The sequence below is a fragment of the Ursus americanus genome, chromosome 2, assembly GCF_024610735.1.
Source record: "Ursus americanus isolate L20-20 chromosome 2, mUrsAme1.1.p, whole genome shotgun sequence".
Classification (NCBI taxonomy): domain Eukaryota; kingdom Metazoa; phylum Chordata; class Mammalia; order Carnivora; family Ursidae; genus Ursus; species Ursus americanus.
The window spans coordinates 49,486,950-49,507,653 of NC_142128.1; the positions used below are offsets into that span (position 1 = coordinate 49,486,950).

Below are 20,704 nucleotides of genomic sequence, written 5' to 3' on the forward strand. Positions count from 1 at the left end.
GGCGCCTGGGTGGCTCCGTCGGTGGAGCGTCCGACTCTTGATTTCAGCTCAGGTCGTGATCTCAGGCTTGTGAGATTGAGCCCCGCATCCGGCTCCACACTAGGCATGGAAACCTGCTAAAGATTCTCTTTCCCCCTCTCCCTCTGCCCCTCCAGCCCTGCTCTATCAAAAAAAAAATAAAGAAAAAAAAAGAAAAAAAAGATTGTTTCTATGGCTTAAAAGCTAAACTTATAGACTAACTTTGAGATTATGAAACTTAACAGAGATACAAAGACCTGAGTGCATAGGTCCAAATGGGGAAGGATACCTTCACAACAACATGTGGAAAATGCGGGGAGTCTGCTTGAGATTCTCTCTCCCTCTACCTCTCCCCCCCCTTGTGTGTATGTGCTCTCTCCATCTCTAAAATAAATACATTTAAGAAAAAAAAAAGTTGGTGCTCACTGAAAACTTAAGTCTACATAATAGATTTGTTAACCTTTTCTTATACCAAAGCTGTTAAGAGCAGCTTGCTGTTTACACCCCGCCAACTCACAAGAGCAGGGGACTCTTCCGGTAGCTCTGATCACTCAAAGTCCAAGCACCGCTGGGTCACCAGGTCACACGTCACAAGGACAGCATCCCACACTTGGCCTTTCCTGTCACCCTGCCTCAGGCCGGAACCTCTAGGTGGTTTCATGCCTCCAGCGATCACAGACTTTGAAGAAAAACTAATTCTACCCACAAGATAAACTTTTCTGAGATGTCTACCAGCAGTTCACAAGCTAGGCTATCTACACGTCAGAACCTTCTGGACAGCTTCTGGGGGGAATAAAGACACTTGGCTTCCATTCCCAGAGACGGTTTGGTGGGTCTGGGGAAGAGCAGGAATCAGGATACTTTCCCAGGTGATTCTGATACACGGCCATGTTTGGGAAGCTGGTCTACAGGGTCTGAACGACAACCCACAGCCCCAGACACCGGGTCTGCCCCCATGGTTTCCGCTCCTCACCTGACTTCTTATACCCGCCGAAGGGCAGCTCCACCGGGCTGACGTTGTAGTTGTTGATGAAGCACATCCCGGCCTGCAGCGCGGCCACCACCCTGTGCGCGCGCTGGATGTCCCTACGAAGGGAAAACAACAACAGGACAAAACAAAACGTGTCGGTTATTCGGTTTCCTTTGCCCCTGCTCTAACAGGAAAAGTTAGGCTACCAGTTCTAAAGGTCTCAAAGCATTGCCAAATTCTCACTTCTTCACAATATGTTTTAAAATCTTGCAACATCCAGGCAAAGGAGAGAAGGACTTGAGTTTTACGGTCTCATTCGAAAGCATCTATAAAGTAAGTAGCAGCAACAGGGGGGCCAAACACTTCGATGGGGAGAAAAAGAGTCTTTTTAATAAATAGTGCTGGGACAGCTGGCTATCCACATGTCCCCTAAGAACGAAGGTCGATCCGTTTCTACACCACATATAAATATGAACTCAGACGGATCACAGACCTAAAACGTCAGAGCGAAAACCATAAAACTCTTCAAAGAAAACAGGAATAAATCTTCAGGACCTTGGGTTAGACAAAGCCTTCTTAGACATGATACCAAAAGTAACAGACAAAAAGAAAAACAACAGAATGAGACTTGATCAAAATTTACGATTTTTGTGCCGCAAATGAGACTATCAAGAAAGTGACAAAGACAACTCCTAGAAGTGCAAATCAAAACCGCACTGAGGGGCACCTGGGTGGTGCAGTCGTTAAGCATCTGCCTTCGGCTCAGGTCACGAGCCCAGGGTCTCGGGATCGAGTCCCACATCGGGCTCCCTGCTTAATGGGGAGTCTGCTTCCCCCTCTCCCCCTGCTCATGCTCGATCTTTCTCTCTCTTTTAAAAAAATAAATACATCTTAAAAAAAAAAACACACACACACACACTGAGACACCACTTCACACCCACCAGGATGGCGGAAACCAAAAGGACAGCCAGTAGCAAGGGCTGCCCCAGAGGCAGAGAAACTGGCCCCTCCCACGTTGCTACCGAGCACGGGAGGCGGTACTGCCACTTGGGAGAAGGCTGAGCAGTGCCTCAAAGAGTTAAGCACAGAGTCGCCGTATGATCCAGCAATTCCACTTCTAGGTGTGTGCCCCAGGCAGAAATGAAACAGAGCCACACAAAGACTCAGATACAAGTGTCCACAGAGACATTATTCATAATAGCAAAAAAGCAGGAACAATCCAAATGTCCATCAACGGGTGAATGAACAAAACGTATCCATACAATGGAATATTATTCCGGAAGTACGCACACCTGCTACAGCATAAATGACCTTGGAAACATTCTGAGTCAAAGAAGACAGTCAAAAAAAAGAACAATAGCAAACATTCTTGATTATATATCTTTTTGCCTAAGTTGTGTAGATCAGTGGGTTATAGAATCTACATTATAATCTAGTCTCTATCTTTTGCATTTTGTCAATGTAGTATTCAATCTATCTGTGACTCCGAGTTTGATAACCCAAATATGTCTATCATAAACATGATTTGGATTAAAATAACCTTAATGTAGACTTAAAAAAAAGATACTGTGTCATCAAATAGTGAGATGAAAAGTGGAACATTTAATCAATGATTATGTTGACTATGTCCATCAGTCCAAATACTCTGATACTTACAACAATTATTTGGGTAGTTGAAGTGATGTTTAAGTGGTTGAGTTAAATTGGTTTACGTTAGCAATATAGATCGTTCATGAGAATTTTGATGTAACCTCTGCTACAGAAAACATAAAATTTATGGACATGAGCATAAAATACTATGTACACACTATAATATACATACGAGGCATTACAAAAATGCATATTTTTTATTACATTAATAAAAATTAAAATAAGACCAGAAAAAAAAAAAAGAAGCCAGTCACAAAAAGTCACATACTATAGGATGTAGGATTCCATTTATATAAAATATTCAGAACAAGCAAATCTGTAGCGGGAGCAAGTAGATTAGTGGTGGCCTGGGTCCGGGGGGAGGGGAGAACGAGGAATGACAGCTCATGTTCGTGGGATGATGAAAATGTTCTAAAATTAGATTATGGTAACGGTTATACAACTTTCTAAATACACTAAAAAACACTGAATTATACGCTTTAAGTGAGTAAATTGTACGGTACATGAATCATTCTACAAAGCTGTTAAAACAGGAGCAGCGTATTGGAATCACTCTTGGTGAGCGCCTCTGTCCGTCCTGTGGCGGCAAAGCCAGAGCGGAGACTTAACCCACTCTAATCCTCACGGCAAGGAACGGTGATTCGCATTACATAGATGCTTTCCATAGATCAGAACCTTGAATATTTGGGGCGCCTGGGTGGCACAGCGGTTAAGCGTCTGCCTTCGGCTCAGGGCGTGATTCCGGTGTTAAGGGATCGAGCCCCACATCAGGCTCCTCCGCTAGGAGCCTGCTTCTTCCTCTCCCACTCCCCCTGCCTGTGTTCCCTCTCTCGCTGGCTGTCTCTATCTCCGTCAAATAAATAAAATCTTTAAAAAAAAAAAAAAAAGAACCTTGAATATTTGTTCAATGAATGAACGAAATAGGATAGAATATTCATCAACAATGTTTAAAACTCAATTTAAACTCAACAGCAGGGGCTCTGGCCATTCAGGGCAAACTACCAGATGCTACTCTGTCACCTTCGGACCTCTCCTGGAGCAGACAGAAAATGCTGATGAAAACATCAACTCCAGAGAGGAAATGAGAGCAATGGGCTCTCTGGGCAGCTCTGGCATACATCCCCTATTCCTGCAAAGCTGCCTGAGGTGTCCTTCCCCACGTACCTGGTAAAGACACCAGCCGCTAAGCCAAAAGTGGTATCATTGGCTCTTTCCAGAACTTCCGCTTCAGTGTCAAATGGTAAAATGGACATAACTGGCCCAAAGATCTCTTCTTTCACGCAGGTCATGTCGTCTCTGCAATTAGCTGGAATAGAGTCAATTGGAATTGGAATAGAGTCAAACACCAGTGAAGGAATGATCGTGCTTGCTGCTTGCAAATGTCTTCTCCACAGTAAGTGCTGAAATACACAGCCTTAAGAACACCCTGAGAACACTACTCCTAACATCAGCAGTAAACCAGCCAGAGTCTGGGAACCAGCTCCTCATGCATGTACACAGATGGCAAGTCTACATTCTCTTAAGCGGTGGTTTAGAGCCTGCGCGTACAAAGTACGAAAAGCACTCTGGTCACCTGTATGTCACACTCTACTTTGGGGACACCTGAACAATCTTAAAGATATAATAAATAACACTTAGGCTGTGCTGAAGGATAGTTCATTATGTTCTAATTCTCTGAAAACTAGGAATCCACATACGATGTTTAGGGAAACGATTAGCCAGAATATTCAATTATTCAGGACAATCATTACCCAAGAGTCCCAGGAAATACTTTATTATCTCCTGCAGGTTGGTGACACCACGTGGCTCTGTCTGCAGTGAATTCTGTGTGGGAGACTCAAAGGAGATGTGGACCCACGAGGGAAGGAAGGTTCCCGTCTGAAAGGGAACACTTACTGTCCTTTAGGCCCCAAATCTTAAGGAATCTAAAGTTAACCCAGACTCCGTTGTGACTCTCAAAGTTTCATATGAATAAAAATGAACTGGGGGCTTATTACAAAGCAGATCTCTGGTCTAGGGCGGGAGCCAGGAATCGGCTCCTTTAACACGTTTTCCAAATGGCACTGACGTCGTGGACCACAAACCAGGCTTTCAGAATCACTAGAATAAAACTCTGTTCGGTTAGCTCCCTATTCTTTGCCCAGGTTCACAGCTTGTTTAAGAATAACTTTTTTTTCCCTAATTCTAAAAATTAGGAAAAAATTTTCCCTGTGAAAAATCTGGAATATTCAGAAATGTACGAAGTATAATAAAAATCACCTGTAATCCCAGCAACCAGAGAAATCCACTATTAACATTATGATGCATACTCCGTTCCTTCTTTTTCTTACGCATACATTTGCTTTTTAATACATCTGGATTAATACCATACACACTATGGTTTAATCTATATTTTTTACTTGTAACTAAAAATATATTATAAGCTTTTCCTAGTCACTTAATAAGTACAAGCTAATCCATGGTATGGATGCTAGGTTCACAGCTTTCAAACCTCAGTGGATCTTTTTTTAGCGAGGGCTAAAGGTTAAAATGCATCAGATAATCAAGTGCTGAAAAGGGACACCGCTGTCAACCCTAGGGACAAAGATCAGCTGGAGTATCTTCTAGACAAGATGTAAGGACTTACACAACGTAATTCAAACTGTATACAGTTTTTTAAAGCCTATGAAACTAATGATATTTTTACTATTTTAATTTAAATTCAATTAACATATAGTATATGAGTAGGTTCAGAGGTCAGTGGCTCATCAGTCTCATACAACACCCAGCGCTCATCACATCCCGTATCCTCCTTAATGCCCGTCACCCAGTTACCCCATCCCCCCACCCCCGGCCCCTCCAGCAACCCTCCGTTTGTTTCCTATGATTAAGAGTCTCTTATGGTTTGTCTCCCTCTCTGATTTCGTCTTGTTTTATTTTTCTCTCCTTTCCCCTATGCCCTGTTTTGTTTCTTAAATTTCACATATGAGTGAGAGCAATAATTATCTTTCTCTGATGGACTTATTTTGCTTAGCATAATACCTCCTAGTTCCAGCCACATCATTGCAAATGGCAAGATTTCCTTTTTTTGATGGCTGAGTAGTATTCCACTGTGTGTAAGTATGTATGTATTCTTCGCTGATTTGGATGCCTTTTGTTTTGGTTGTCTGATTGCTGAGGCTAGGACTTCTAGGACTATGTGGAACAGCAGTGAAACTACCGATATCTTTATAGGGCTACTAAGATATATTGTAAAATGACAGAGGAAAGCACGAGAATGACATTACCTAGAGCAGCGGACACCTCTGAGGTAGGGGGGAAGTAAATGGGTTGAGGACAGCGGGATGACCACACACTTGCCTGTCCAAACCAGGAGATGTTTAAGATTGAACAGAGGTGCTAAAAATTATTAAAATACATAATTTTTAAAACATTGCCAGATTGTCTGACAAATTGGTTTTATCATACTGATGACATATCATTCAAAGAAAAACATATTCTTCAGCAACTTTCCTGAGAAACGAAATTCATTAATTTTTTTTTTTTATCAAACATGCACTTTTTTTTTTTTTTTAAGCTCCTTGCTTCCAGAACAACAGGTGTCGACCCAGTTAAGTCTCAGGTAAACTAACGCACACTGTCATCCGAGAGGAAGGAAACGAATCCACACTCCCATCCACACGGGAGGTAATGAAGAACTACTCCTTAAGTCTGAGCAGTGGGGACACAGTTTACCGACACGTGCTTCACACCATGTACGTATTTTATAAATATCCTTTTCTAGCTGATATTTAATTCAAACCATTTAAAAGCAAACACGAAGAGGACGTACTCAATACACAAGGTCTCATGTAATATCCACCCTGCAGTTTGGGGTCCTCGGGCACATACACGTCTCCACCGCACAGCACTTGAGCACCCTGCCCAAAGAGAAACAAGAATGCATAGTTTCTGTTACACATACAACCCTGGGGCACCTGGGTGGCTCCGCTGGTTAAAACGTCTGCCCTCAACTCATGTCAGGATTTTGGGGTCCTAGGTTTAAGCCCCACATTGGGCTCCCTGCTCAGCGGGGAGTCTGCTTCTCCTTCTTCTTCTGCCCTCCCCACCTGCCGCTTGTGCTCTTTCTCTCTCCCAAATAAATAAAATCTTTAAAAAAATAAACAAATAAAAAGTACAACCCTGATATGCGTTCCTGAAACGTTCAGTGTGTCCTGAGCAGACACCTAGTCACTCCACTGCAGGTACAAAGCAGGCCACAGCTGAGGACACCACGAGCCAAGCGGGTATTAGCAAGGGAAGTGTGCACCCAGCAAGGAACGTGTTATAATTCCCCTCCCCCTCACCCCATCCCATCTCCACTTGTTTCTCACCTGCTCCTTCGCCAGCTTAACAAACCCAAGGACTCGCTCCAGGTGTGGGCGGTTGATGAGGGGACCCATCCTTGTATCTTCCAGAAGGGGATCTCCGATTTTTATCTTTTGGGTCCGTTTCACCACTTCCCTTGTAAATTCATCAAGAATTTCCTTTTGCACAAACACTCTTGTGCCATTACAACAAACCTGAAGGACAGACACAAATTTGTATGTGTGTAAAGAAGGAAAAAGGAAAAGAGGGAAGAATGCACCAGGTTTAATCTTAAAAGGGACAGTACACCTTTTTAACAGGTTAGCTCCAGCTCTAAAAATTATCCCCATACTGAACAGGATCACACATGGAATTGTGGACATAACACCATATCAGCAAAGAAACTGCCTGCCCGAGATGAAAGTTCTAGCTTTTTGTTGGTTCACTTTTCCTTAAGGCCATTCACAGCACGAGCCACACGAGCTCTCCTACTGCCTCCTATCAGAGGCTCAATGCAGCCGTGTATTTTAAGAGTAGGAGGGGAGGGAGAGTAAAAATAGACTAAGAACTAAGGGCTTGAGCAAGAAACAACAATTGTTGGAGAGGATGTGGAGAAAGGGGATCCCTCCTACATTGTTGGTGGGAATGCAAGTTGGTACAGCCACTCTGGAAAACCGTGTGGAGGTCCCTTAAAAAGTTAAAAATTGAGCTACCCTATGATCCAGCCATTGCGCTACTGGGTGTTTACCCCAAAGATACAGACGTAGTGAAGAGAAGGGCCATATGCACCCCAATGTTCATAGCAGCAATGTCCACAATAGCTAAATCGTGGAAGGAGCCGAGATGCCCTGCAACAGATGACTGGATTAAGAAGCTGTGGTCCATATATACAATGGAATATTACTCAGCAATCAGAAAGAATGAGTTCTCAACATTTGCTACAACATGGACGGCACTGGAGGAGATAATGCTTAGTGAAATAAGTCAAGCAGAGAAAGACAACTATCATATGATTTCTCTCATCTATGGAACATAAGAACTAGAATGATCAGTAGGGGAAGAAAGGGATAAAGGAAGGGGGGGTAATCAGAAGGGGGAATGAAACATGAAAGACTATGGACTATGAGAAACAAACTGAGGGCTACAGAGGGGAGGGGGGTGGGGGAATGGGATAGACCGGTGATGGGTAGTAAGGAGGGCACATATTGCATGGTGCACTGGGTGTTATACACAACTAATGAATCATCGAGCCTTACATCGAAAACCGGGGATGTACTGTATGGTGACTAACATAATATAATAAAAAATCATTATTAATTAAAAAAAAAAAAAAAAAAAAAAAAAAAAAAAAAGAACTAAGGGCTTGAGCCTCATAAAAACCCGAAGCATTTCACAGTGAACATCTCTCTCTAAAATCACAAATCAATCGTGACCATTTAGATTCTCCCGTGGAACGCAAGCACGAAAACTGTTCAAATGCTATCGGACTGTAGATACAAAGTCCAAAACTAGAGCCAAGCCCTCACGCTCACAGAATAATGAACACATAGCAAAAGGTCACAGGAGCTGCCATGGGCCCAATCTGCAATCATCTGAGCGTCAAAATAAACCACGGTAGCAAATGGACTGTAATCCATAATCCATAGAATGAAGTAAGAATCCATGGTCCGTAATAATAAAAATAAATGAGTGAAAAAAACACGGGAAAAGGGAAAGTTCTTTCTCACAGTGGAGAGTGAACTAATAAATGTAGGGAAATGTTGGGAAATCACCATTTGGGAACCAACATAATAGAAACTGTTTCCAGCAAAACTCATCCAAGGCTGTGAAGACTGCGGGGGAGAGCCCGAGGAGCTGCAGAATCCTCTCGCACTGTCCGCTACGTGACACGTCTCCCACAGAGGAAGACGCGGTGATTCCCCAGGAAAGACCCACCGTCAGCAGGGTCGGCTGCACCTCTGAGAAGGACACAACATCACTTCGGCGGTGTTTTTGCCCCAAACGCATAACCTAAATCTTATCAAAAGGAAACACCAGACACACCCCAAATGAGGGACATTCTACAAAATAAATAGCTTGTATTCTTCAAAAATGTCAAGGTCCTAAAAGATAAGAATAACTGAAGAGCTGACTGTTCCAGACTAAAGGAGGCTATGAAGACACTAACTAAATGCACACACACCTTCCTGGATTTGATCTTGGACCAGGAAAAATAAGCTGTGTTTTTGTGTTGTTTGCTAAAAGGACTAATGTCAAACAAATGACAATATGTGGGGGTGCCTGGGTGGCTCAGTCGGTGAAGTGTCTGCCTTTAGCTCTCAGGTCATGATTCCAGGGTCCGGGGATCGAGCCCCACATTGGGCTCTCTGCTCAGCGGGGAGCCTGCTTCTAGCTCCGCCCCTCCCCCCACTCATGCTCTGTCTCTTTTCCTCTCTCTCGAATAAAATCTTTTTAAAAATGACAATATGTGAATAGGGGCTGCAGAGTGAGTATACTTACATGAGGTTATCAGTTTTACTAAGGGCACCGTGCTTATGTAAGAGAACACGCTTGCTTCTAGGAAGCAATGTAGAAGTTACCAGTCTTATGTCTGCAACTTTCAAACACTTCAGAAAAAAATAACATGCATACGTATGTATAGAAAGAGAAACAGAATGACAAAGGAAACGTGATAAAACGTTAACATTTGGGAAACACGGCTCAAGGGTACATGGAATTCGACGCTTCTGTCAGTCTGAAATTATTTCAAAACTAAAAGCTTTAAAACATGCTGTTGGAGGAAGGGGTGAGCTTCCTTTGAAACCTCTGCCAGGGACAGGGGCATACCTCGCCTTGCGTGAGGAAGTTGGCCATCAGCGCCCCCTTCACAGCGTTCTCCATATCACAATCGGAGAAGATGACCAGGGGAGATTTGCCTCCCAGTTCCAAGGTAACGGGTTTGATTCCTTTAGCTGACATCTCCATGATCTTACAGAACAAGAACAAACACATTCGGAAGTGAAAGGCAAATAAAACTGCGTGCTACCGTCCGCTAGGACCGGAGTCTCCAGGCATCTCTAACTACGGCCGACCTGCAGCCTTGCTCTTGTCAGTGACTTTGCCCTTCATCTATTTATCCTTTTTCAGAACCCTGAAGAGAATCTACAGGACTGCACTTGACATTCTGAAGAGGGAATTCATTTTCAAAATACCGTTCATTCACGTGTCACAGGTGGAAACTCTTCTATTACTATTACTGTGTTCAAGGCTGACCATTAAGGTGAAAACAATACATCAGAAATAAACTGAGTGAGTACCCTTCCTTCTGATGTGGCTGCTACAGAAGAGTTAAAGACACCAAGGACCCAGGGGCGCCTGGGTGGCTCAGTCGTTAAGCATCTGCCTTCAGCTCCGGGCATGATCCAAGCGTTCTGGGATCGAGCCCTGCATCAGGCTCCTCCCATGGGAGTCTGCTTCTTCCTCTCTCACTCCCTCTGCTTATGTTCCCTCTCTAGCTGCCTGTCTCTCTCTCTGTCAGATAAATAAAATCTTCAAAAAAAAAAAAAAAAAAAAAGATACCAAGGACCCAAGTGGCGGCCCAGACCCTGTGCTCTGAGACACAGGCAGGAGATGAAGACTTCCATCCCCTTGGGGACGGACCGCCAGCCTAATGTTCTAATCATTTAACTCCACTCCTTCCCCACTTCAGATGTTTAAAGCACACTTCAGATCTTTGCCCCCAATTCCTACGGCCTCCCTCCCAGTACAAGCTGGGTGAAATCAGAAGATAAGCCTCAGACCAGACACCGTCATTTATGGGAAGCGATACTGGTCTTATCTTTACCTTCGAGCCGGTGGGCACACTCCCAGTGAAGGAGACTTTGGCCACGTCAGGATGCTGACACAGAAACTGGCCCGTGGCAGCCCCTCCTTGCACCACATTGAAGAGCCCAGGGGGCACGCCGGCCTCCGTGTAGATCTCAGCCAGCAGCAGCACAGACACCGGTGTGAAGGGAGACGGCTTAAAGACCATGGCGTTACCTGCACAAACCCAACATGCGGGCACAAAAGACTTTCTAAGACCGGTGAGCCTCTGAGCACAGGACGGGACAGGACAAGCCAAGAACAACTCCAGATGTCTCCTGTTCCCCCCACGGACTCCCAGACCCACACTGGAACGAATAAGGAAACACAACCTGTTCTTCCCTCCTTGGCTTCCCTCCGTGAGCAGATCCCAAGCCACCCGCCTGCCCAGCGTCAACCAGGAATATCTCACACTCGCATTCCCAGGCCTTTCCACATCTATATCTCATCTAACGTGTGCCACCATGCTGTGCTCACTCCCATTTTAGAGAAATTGAAATTGAAGACCAGAAAGGTTAATTTTGAGGAGTCTCCAAAGCTAAGGACTTAGTTCTATTCCTTCTGTCACAGCTGCCCCTGCCTCACACGGGAACTTGGAAAAAGCAGGACACGTAGCAGCAACACAAGAAACGCTGCATTTCGACGCAGCGTCCCAACCGTACTGCTGTCTTTAACCTTACGATTGTTTCCTAAGATACAGTAAAATATCTTTTCCCACGGATTCCTCTTTAAATGGTAGGAGAAAACTTTTTCAGTCGCCAGCCGAAATTTCTCTAATGGGAGCCTTGTTTATCATTGGTCTTAAGAAGGACAAAGTTTATCTTCTGCTTCTTAAGTGAAGCCAAACTCCTGAGTGCCACTCCTTCCACAGAAACCCATCCCACTGCTCTTGTGCAGAAGAGAGCTTATGAAGATCACAAACCTAAATCAATTTAACAGTAAAAAATAAGACCTCCAAGACCAAAACTCACAGTCTTCCTTTCCATAACAAAAATAAATTAGATAAATAAAAGTGGGAATCGGGTTGCCTGGGTGGCTCAGTCGGTTAAGTGTCTGCCTTTGGCTCAGGTCATGATCCCAGGGTCCTGGGATCGAGTCCTGCATCGGGCTCCCTGCTTGGGGGGGGGGGGGTCCTGCTTCTGCCGCTCTCCCGGCTTGTGCGCGCTCTCTCTCTCTCTCAAATAAATAAAATCTTTAAAAAAATAAAATAAAACTGGGAATAATACAGACGCAATCTGTGTACATTAGCTATGCTGTTAGGTCCCCAAGCAGCGGGGCAGGGACACATGTCCTCGGAGGCTTTGGGTACCCCAAGGCAGCCCCTTCTGATGTGAGTGTGTGTGTGAGTGTGTGTGCACAGGCACGCACGCACACACGAACAGGTGAGTGGGGGAATGGTGCGAGAACAGACGGCTCCCACGCGGAAGAATCATTCTCACCACACGCTAACGCTGGGGCCGACTTCCAGCAGGCGATCTGGAAGGGGTAGTTCCACGCGCCTATCCCCACGCAGACCCCGAGCGCTTCTCTTCTGGTGTAACCGAAGGAGCCGCCTGGGAGCTGGATGTGTTCGCCTAAGAGGGAAACAGAGGAGCCGCGAGAATGCAGGGCTGCTTCTCCGGAGACTCGGCCAACAGCGGTATTCAGCGCGTTCGTGTTTGCACGGCGTCTCTAGCTGCCTGCACAAACAACTCGATTCTCCCCCGCCCCCGCCACAGCGGCGCGCCCCCCACCCCGCCCCCAGCACAGCGGCGCGCCCCCCCACCCCCGCCCCCAGCACAGCGGCGCGCCCCGTCTCCGTTCCAGCGCTCAACCCAGCGTTGCATGCGCGCCGCTGAACGTTCTCTCCGATAAAGAATCCCACCCGTCCCTCAAAGCCGTGTTCACACGACTTAATACTTAATTTTCTAAAACCTTAGAGCACCTAGCGGATAATAACTTAAAAGAAACCAGGTGGAATTTGAGGACCCGAACCTCAGACTCTGGCTCCCCAGAGCCCTGCTGGGTGCTGGTGACCATCCAACACCAACTACTGTAAACCTCACCGAGTCCAAAAAACCCACCTTTTCTGCTAATGACGTAGAACTAGTCAACACGATACGCTTACTGCCTCTAACAACTTGGCCTGAAGCTCAGGGAAGCATGCTGAGCGCAGTACGTACATTTCCTCATTTAATCCTTTGCTGACGCACGAAGACAGTTTCAATAAGGGAAGATCAAGTCATCCTCCGGGTCACCCCCCACGGACAGTGATAAACCCAGGATTTTTAACCCCGGTCTGTCTTAATCCCCAAATCTCTCTCCTTCCCCAGCAGCATCTGCTCTTTTGTCTCCCCGCCAGCTGCTCCCAGGCCGGGGCTCACCTGCCATGGACCCGGCCAAGCCGGCGTAGTACTCCAGGCACTGCCACGAAGTGTCGATGTCCCAGCGGGCCTCGAAGATGGACTTGCCATTGTTGATGGTCTCCGTGGTGGCGATTTCATCCTTCCGTTCCTTCGGGTGAAACGGGAGACTAGATCTAAGACATACGACCAGACACCTCAACATAGTCAACACTCAAAATACATCGCCCAATTTTTAGAAATAGAAACAGCTTGCACTTTAAATGAAAGGAGTCACACTGATACATTTGGAAGAGAGAGAAAATTGGCTGCGGAACAGCAGCCCTATTCTCCCCTCAAGTTAATTGTCAGATTTAAGACCCATACCTCGTTTCAAGATCGATTAGAAAAGGAATGGTTTGATGGGGCACCTGGGTGGCTCAGTTGGTGAAGCGTCTGCCTTCAGCTCAGGTCATGAGCCCTGGGTTCTGGGATCGAGTCCCCCACTGGGCTCTTTGCTCAGCCGGGAGTCTGCCCCCTGCTCATGCTCGCTTTCTCTCAGATAAATAAAATCTTAAAAAAAAAAAAAAAAACTTACAAGGAATGGTTTGCAAAGTGAATGTTATATGTGTGTGTGTATAAATACATACACACGTGCACATATGTGTATGCATGTATAGAGTAAGACACAGGCATCACCATGGAAACAGTACGCAATCGCCAAACAGGACGATCGGCAGGTAAGAGGTTATATACACACACCACTTTAATGCACCCGAGGACACGCAGCAGGTGAAGATCACAAGGTAATTATTTTTAATGGTCAGTACTCATCAATTCTCTTTTTAAATACTGTTCCAGTTGTAGCCTCCACGACTCAGAGATGCTGGAGATGGGCCAGGGATGAATGGAAAGGTTTGGGAAACTGGCCTAAAGAGAAAAAGCTAAATAATGCCTTTCTTTGTCCCAAAGACCAAAGAGCTGAATGAACAGAGTGTGTAAGAAGTAGACGTGGGGTATTACGGATCCAGTGTAAAAATAAACAAGAGGGTGAATGTCTGGACACACATAAAAGGTGCATCGAACAGTTGACGAGATGCAGCATTGTCTTTTTAAAACTGATAAGCGGTGAGGCAGACCAGAAGCAGAAGGAAATGGCAGCCGCCGTTATAAGGAGCCCGTGCGCACAGCACACACCTCGGGAAAGAAGGGAGGAGGAATCACGAGCCGGTGCGCACAGCACACACCTCGGGAAAGAAGGGAGGAGGAATCACGAGCCGGTGCGCACAGCACACACCTCGGGAAAGAAGGCAGGAGGAATCACGAGCCGGTGCGCACAGCACACACCTCGGGAAAGAAGGGAGGAGGAATCACGAGCCCGTGCGCACAGCACACACCTCGGGAAAGAAGGGAGGAGGAATCACGAGCCCGTGCGCACAGCACACACCTCGGGAAAGAAGGGAGGAGGAATCACGAGCCGGTGCGCACAGCACACACCTCGGGAAAGAAGGGAGGAGGAATCACGAGCCGGTGCGCACAGCACACACCTCGGGAAAGAAGGGAGGAGGAATCACGAGCCCGTGCGCACAGCACACACCTCGGGAAAGAAGGGAGGAGGAATCACGAGCCCGTGCGCACAGCACACACCTCGGGAAAGAAGGGAGGAGGAATCACGAGCCCGTGCGCACAGCACACACCTCGGGAAAGAAGGGAGGAGGAATCACGAGCCGGTGCGCACAGCACACACCTCGGGAAAGAAGGGAGGAGGAATCACGAGCCGGGGCGCACAGCACACACCTCGGGAAAGAAGGGAGGAGGAATCACGAGCCGGTGCGCACAGCACACACCTCGGGAAAGAAGGGAGGAGGAATCACGAGCCCGTGCGCACAGCACACACCTCGGGAAAGAAGGCAGGAGGAATCACGAGCCCGTGCGCACAGCACACACCTCGGGAAAGAAGGGAGGAGGAATCACGAGCCCGTGCGCACAGCACACACCTCGGGAAAGAAGGCAGGAGGAATCACGAGCCCGTGCGCACAGCACACACCTCGGGAAAGAAGGGAGGAGGAATCACGAGCCCGTGCGCACAGCACACACCTCGGGAAAGAAGGGAGGAGGAACATAAAAATCACTACAGAAGTCTGAGAGATCTGAACGCACTATGTTTCCATAAAGGCCAGAGGTATCAAGAGTTTTGAGTGAGTCATTCTACCTTCATTACCAAGAAAAAAACATACAGATCCATTCTCTGCCTTCACGAAACCGATTTCTAAAACAGGAAGTTAGTAAATTCTAAATAAGTTGGCCCAGACCCTGCGCTCTCAGACACTGGCAGATGAGGACTTGTGTCCACAGGGGCCCAAAGCCAGTCAGCCGTTCTAACCACCCCCAGGGTACTGGGCTAACCACTCCCTGCCCCCTCACACGTTTCGGGCACACTTCAGACCTTTGCCCACAGTATCTACAACCCCCCACCCCCTGCCCCGTACAAGCCAGATAAGATCAGCAGATACTCTGGGTAGGCCCGCACTGCCATTTGTGTGAACCCAGAGATAGGTTTTCTTTAGTTAGGAAGTTCTAAATTAAATTATTGGATAATCCTGGAAATTACCCAAATTAAGACACACAGAGGAAAAAAACAGGAAAAAAATAAACAGCCTCAGTTGCTAGAGCTTCAAGCCGCCCAGTCTGTGTGTAACTGGAAGCCCTGAGGAGAGACAGAAGGGGCAGAAATTCAGTTAGAATTTCCTAATAGTTAAAGCACTGAAAAAACCCCATCAGCCTAAAATTATATACCTCCAATTCTTTCAAAAGACAAAGCAAAATGAAGACTTTCAGACACACAAGAGTTAAAGAACATCCACCAGCAAACCTGCACGATAAGAAATGCTGAAGAAATTTCTTCAAGCAGAAAAACTATGACACCACATGGGAATCTGGACCTACAGAAAGGAATGGGGAACACCAGAGGGAGGGGGAGAAGCAGGCCCCCCGCTGAGCAAGGAGCCAGAGGCGGGGCTCCATCCCAGGGTCCCAGGATCAGGACCTGAGCTGAAGGCAGACGCTTAACTGACTGAGCTACCCAGGCACCAAAGGGGCCAATTCCTAAGGGGACGCAACAACCCTAAATGCTTATGCACTAGGAAAAAGTGAAAGACAAACTAAAATAATAAATTATCTGCTTGAGTTACCACTTGTGGTCTAATCAAAAAAAAATTTAAAGGACAGAGGAAAATACTTAGTTGGGAGGAAATCCTCCATGAACACTGTGACATCTCTGTGTGGCCCAGGATTTCTGAGCAGAGGACACTGGCAAGCTGAGGGGCAAAGGCCTTGGAAGGCAGACACAGTGTCTCCCGAAAGACAGAGGTGCCTGGAGAGACGTGCAGATAGGAAGCTCGCTGCTTCCCATTTCTGAAGACATCGGCTTGCTTTCCAGGGTAATAAAGCTGGTAACACCTTCCCCCCGAAACCCTGGAGGAGATCTGCTCAGTGAGTCATCTCTCGCGCGCTCCAGAGAGAGCAGGCACAGGTGTGAGAGCAGCTCCTGTCTGAACTGAGTCTCATAACTTTAGGGTTCCCCTCCTGGGGGGCAACCTCTACATGTGACAGGGTAACCTGTGGCTCTCACGCATCTCCCCGTGGGGACTGGAGCGCAGAAAACTAGTGCTAAGGTATTGCTCTGGCTGCTGCATTTTGCTGTGAATGATCAATCGTATCTTTCTCAGGGCGCCTGGGTGGCTCAGTCGGTTGGGCATCCGCCCTTGGCTCAGGTCATGATTCCGGCATTCTGGGATCCAGCCCTGTGTTGGGCTCCCCGCTCAGTGAGGAGCCTCCTTCTCCCTCTGCCCCTCCCCTCTGCTCGTGCTCTCTCTCTCTCTCTCAAATAAATAAATAAATAAATAAAATCTTAAAAATATATATATCTTTCTCTAATCCAGCAAGCCTTGTGTCTCCTATCACGATATATATGTACGTATATATATATGTTATCTTTGCAAATATGGTATTCTCAGACACGTCACAGTTTCTGACTTAACACACTTTGAGAACAAAAATCACCAGAGTTCTACCACTCAGAGATAACCAGCATTCACATTTTGGCGTACATGCTTCTGAATCTTCTAATTTTCTGTAACGAGCATCTCTAGTCCTTTTGCTTTTTAAGACAGTAAAAAGTTTAGGGGCTGAATTGGTACAGCATGCAATTCTTGATCTCAGCACCATGAGTTTGAGCCCCATGGTGGGTATAGAGATTACTCAAAATAAATAAAATTTAAAAAAAAAGACTGTAAGAAGCTTTAACTTTGTTGGGTTTTTTAAAGATTATTTATTTATCTTAGAGAGCGAGAGAGAGAGCACCTGAGCAGAAGCAGGACGGAAGGGGGGGGCAGAGGGAGAGAGAGAGAATCTCAAGCAGACTCCCCACTGAGCACGGAGCCTGACACAGGGCTCAATCCCGTAACTCCAAGACCACACCCTGTGCCGAAATCAAAGGTCTGATGCTTAACTGAGCCACCCAGGTGCCCCTGACTTTGTTTTTTAAGAAGGGAACATCTATAAATCTATGAAATCTTCCCAGGCAGTTAAGGTAGAAAATGTACCTGAAAAAAGAACGGTAGACTTAAGAGTCATCAGAAGAAAAAGTAAACCGTTTGGAAACGAGTACACAGAGTTGAAAAGGAGACAAGCTGCAAAGGACACATGAGAACAAAGATGGAGAAAACAACCTGCCAAGGGAGAGGTCACAGAGAGCCAAGACCCAGAAGGCAATTACTCGAAGAAAGCATGTTCTATATACCCGGGTGATCACACGAAAATGTCCTTCAATTTCGTAAAAAAGGCATAACCTAATGAAGCATCAAAGTCTAACTGCAAATCATCACGAAGAACCCTCAGAGCAACTCAAGGGGACATTTCTGAAAGAGAAAAAAAAGTAAAGCATACCCTTATGATCCTGGCAGCCTCCAAAAGAATTCGACAGCGCTCCATGCCAGATTTCTGACTCCATATTTTAAAGGCAGCCTTTGCATCCTGGACAGCCAAATTTACTTCCTTTTCTCCAGAGCAAGGGAAAGTAGCTATCACTCGGCCTATGACAGGAAACACGGTGTTATCTCCAACTGTTGCCTCAAGTTTAAAGAAAGCACTATATACCCAAATTCCCTTTTAGTGACCCCCTTCTTGTTTTTAACTATGGTTTGATTTAATGACAACTCCTACACCAGCAGTTCTTAGCTCTATCCTGAGGTGACTGAACCCTTGAAGAATCTAATAAAAGTTGCAGACTTCTCTCTAGAAAAATGTACTTCACCACATCACAGAATTACAGAGAGTGTCTCTTGCCCTAAGCACAGCACGAACTTCAAGTTAAGAACCCCGTCCTCCTCTGTTTTACAGCTGGGTTTTGCAACTGTCCTTAACAGTGTTTGAGAATCGCAGGGGTCTTGCGAAATCAAAGTTCAAAGTCCTCGGTCTCCCGGGTTGTGAACTCTGATGTTGTATCACTGGCCTGTGTTCTACAGAAGTCATATCATACTATACTGACACTTCATGAATATGGTTAATAAACAGCAATATCAGCCAAACCTATCCCTAAACACAAGAAAAAATCTTTCTCAAATATAAAAAACGCCTCTCCTTTTCTTACTCCAATCTTATTCCCTATCCCGGTGCAAAATATGAACCCACATCCCAAGGGTTGTGACTGACTCTACCAACAAGAATCCTTTAAGTACACCAAATTGGAACTTCCTTTTCCCTCCCCCAAGAACTCCAGGGACTCTTTTTCCAGAAAGATTGCACAAGCCTGCAATTTCTGTTACAAATCTGAATAGCCAGTCGGTAAGGGCAGTGCCTAGGGGCTGCACATGTTGCAGGTAATTAAAGAGCAATTTTCCTTTCTTCTGTAGGACTATAGGGATGGAGGTGGAGAGGCTGTTTCCTCCAGGAGAGTCCGCTGATGCCTGGGGCCCCTTCCTGGGCTGACAAGGTTACTACTACTCTGTAGTTTAGCGGGATTGATCAATCCTAAATTCTGCAGTCCTTTGCAATCCAGTTTTGTCCCTCTGGCTACCGGCCATTCTGGTTTGCACAAAACATTTACATTTTTCTCCCCACAAATATTCCATAAAGCTCAGCAAAATAAACATAAACCAAAACCAAAATCTCTTCCTCATTAGCTGTGTGATCTTCAGAACTCTCAGAGCAAATCCAGGGCCCAGCACGCTGTTTGGCAACCTCAAGCACTGGATAAAGCTGGGCTTTTTCCCCCCTTTCCCAATTCTGATTCCTGCACAGAAATATTTTAACGCTAAGAGATGGCAACGGAGTCCTCATTTATGCTTATTAGAGTCATATGTGCACGCTTCTCCATTCTACTGTTTTCACCTGGAAGTCCTAATCCTCTCCTATGCAAAAAGTTGAATACATTACTGCCGTTCTAACTTTAAAAATTAATAACTAACAGGGGCACAACCTCATGCACCATGGCTTTGTAGACTCTATTCAGGCCCTTGTAGCATTACAACCCTTCCGCCCCAGACGCAACTCACCGGCTTTACCAGTTTCTAGACTCTCTTCCTGTCCCCGTCAGATGCATTCGTGTTTACACGGAGTCTTTAGCTGCCTGCACATGTAACTCTATTCTGCACACCGTCACTCACCGATGCCCAGCAAACGTTTGCCGAACGCACTAAATGCAGGTTCGGGGCAGTAGAATACCTCCACGAATGGAGCAGGGAAGCGCCAACCCGCGCCCAGGCCCCGCCGCCGCCCCCCTGCACGGCCGCGGCCCCCGCCGCCCGCCGCCCAGGCCCTGCCTCCCGCTCTCCGTCCCTTTACCGGTTGCCGGCTCGAACGCCTTCTCGGTGCCGGAGGCGTCCGCCGGATTCACGCGGGCCCCGCCGCGGTAATTGAGCGGCTGCGACACAACGAAAGTGCCAGTGCTCATGGCCGCAAGAGGAGCAGGCCGAAGGGTGCGGAGAAATGGAGTGAGCGCTGCCAGGCCGGCTCGGAGAAACATGGGGGACGGACGCAGCGGGGGAGCAGAGGTTCGGGGCGGCCAGGAGGGGCGGGGCCGTAGGGATAAGAGAGGATGGCCCGGAGAAGCCCCGCTGGCAGAGAGGGGCGGGGCCGCGCGAGGGGGCGGAGCTGGCGAGGAGGGGCGGGGCCGCAGAAGGAAGGGGCGAGCGCCGGGCCCTCGGGGCCGCGGAAAGGGGCGGGGCCGGCGGGAGGTGCTGGGGGAGAGGCGGGGCTGACGGGGAGGGGCGGGGCCGCGGAGAGGCAGGGCGAGTGGCGGGGCCCTCAGGGCCGGGGAGAGGGGTGGGGCCGCGGGGTGAGGAGGGGCCTGCGGGGAGGGGCGGGGCCGGGCTGCGGGGAGGGAGGGAGAGTGGATGCCGGTCATCCTGGGGCGTAGCCCAGCTTAAGGGCCTTCAGGTGAGGGGCAGGGTCTGGGAGACTTGGTGGCGTAGGCTCCTAGGCTGTCCAGGTCGGTCCCTCGCTTAGCCAGAAGGATGAGGCCACACACCAGGGTCCTACACACACACACACACACACACACACACACACACACATA

General features: G+C 47.2%; 1 protein-coding gene across 2 annotated transcripts in view; it reads right to left on the reverse strand.

The window, feature by feature from the left end:
• ALDH9A1 (aldehyde dehydrogenase 9 family member A1) overlaps nucleotides 1–20,225 on the reverse strand; it is a 30,552-nt gene extending 10,327 nt beyond the window's left edge. For both annotated transcript variants that reach the window (XM_087856093.1, XM_045809673.2), the window contains exons 1-10: nucleotides 19,972–20,225; nucleotides 18,076–18,221; nucleotides 13,171–13,300; nucleotides 12,247–12,381; nucleotides 10,788–10,984; nucleotides 9,791–9,931; nucleotides 6,991–7,179; nucleotides 6,450–6,537; nucleotides 3,803–3,944; nucleotides 992–1,104 (exon numbers count right to left, since the gene is read on the reverse strand). In XM_087856093.1, coding sequence (XP_087712219.1) covers nucleotides 992–1,104; nucleotides 3,803–3,944; nucleotides 6,450–6,537; nucleotides 6,991–7,179; nucleotides 9,791–9,931; nucleotides 10,788–10,984; nucleotides 12,247–12,381; nucleotides 13,171–13,300; nucleotides 18,076–18,221; nucleotides 19,972–20,152 — 1,462 coding nt within the window. In that variant the 5' untranslated portion in view covers nucleotides 20,153–20,225. The remainder of the gene's footprint in view (nucleotides 1–991; nucleotides 1,105–3,802; nucleotides 3,945–6,449; nucleotides 6,538–6,990; nucleotides 7,180–9,790; nucleotides 9,932–10,787; nucleotides 10,985–12,246; nucleotides 12,382–13,170; nucleotides 13,301–18,075; nucleotides 18,222–19,971) is intronic.
• Between the last annotated feature and the right edge of the window lie 479 nt (nucleotides 20,226–20,704).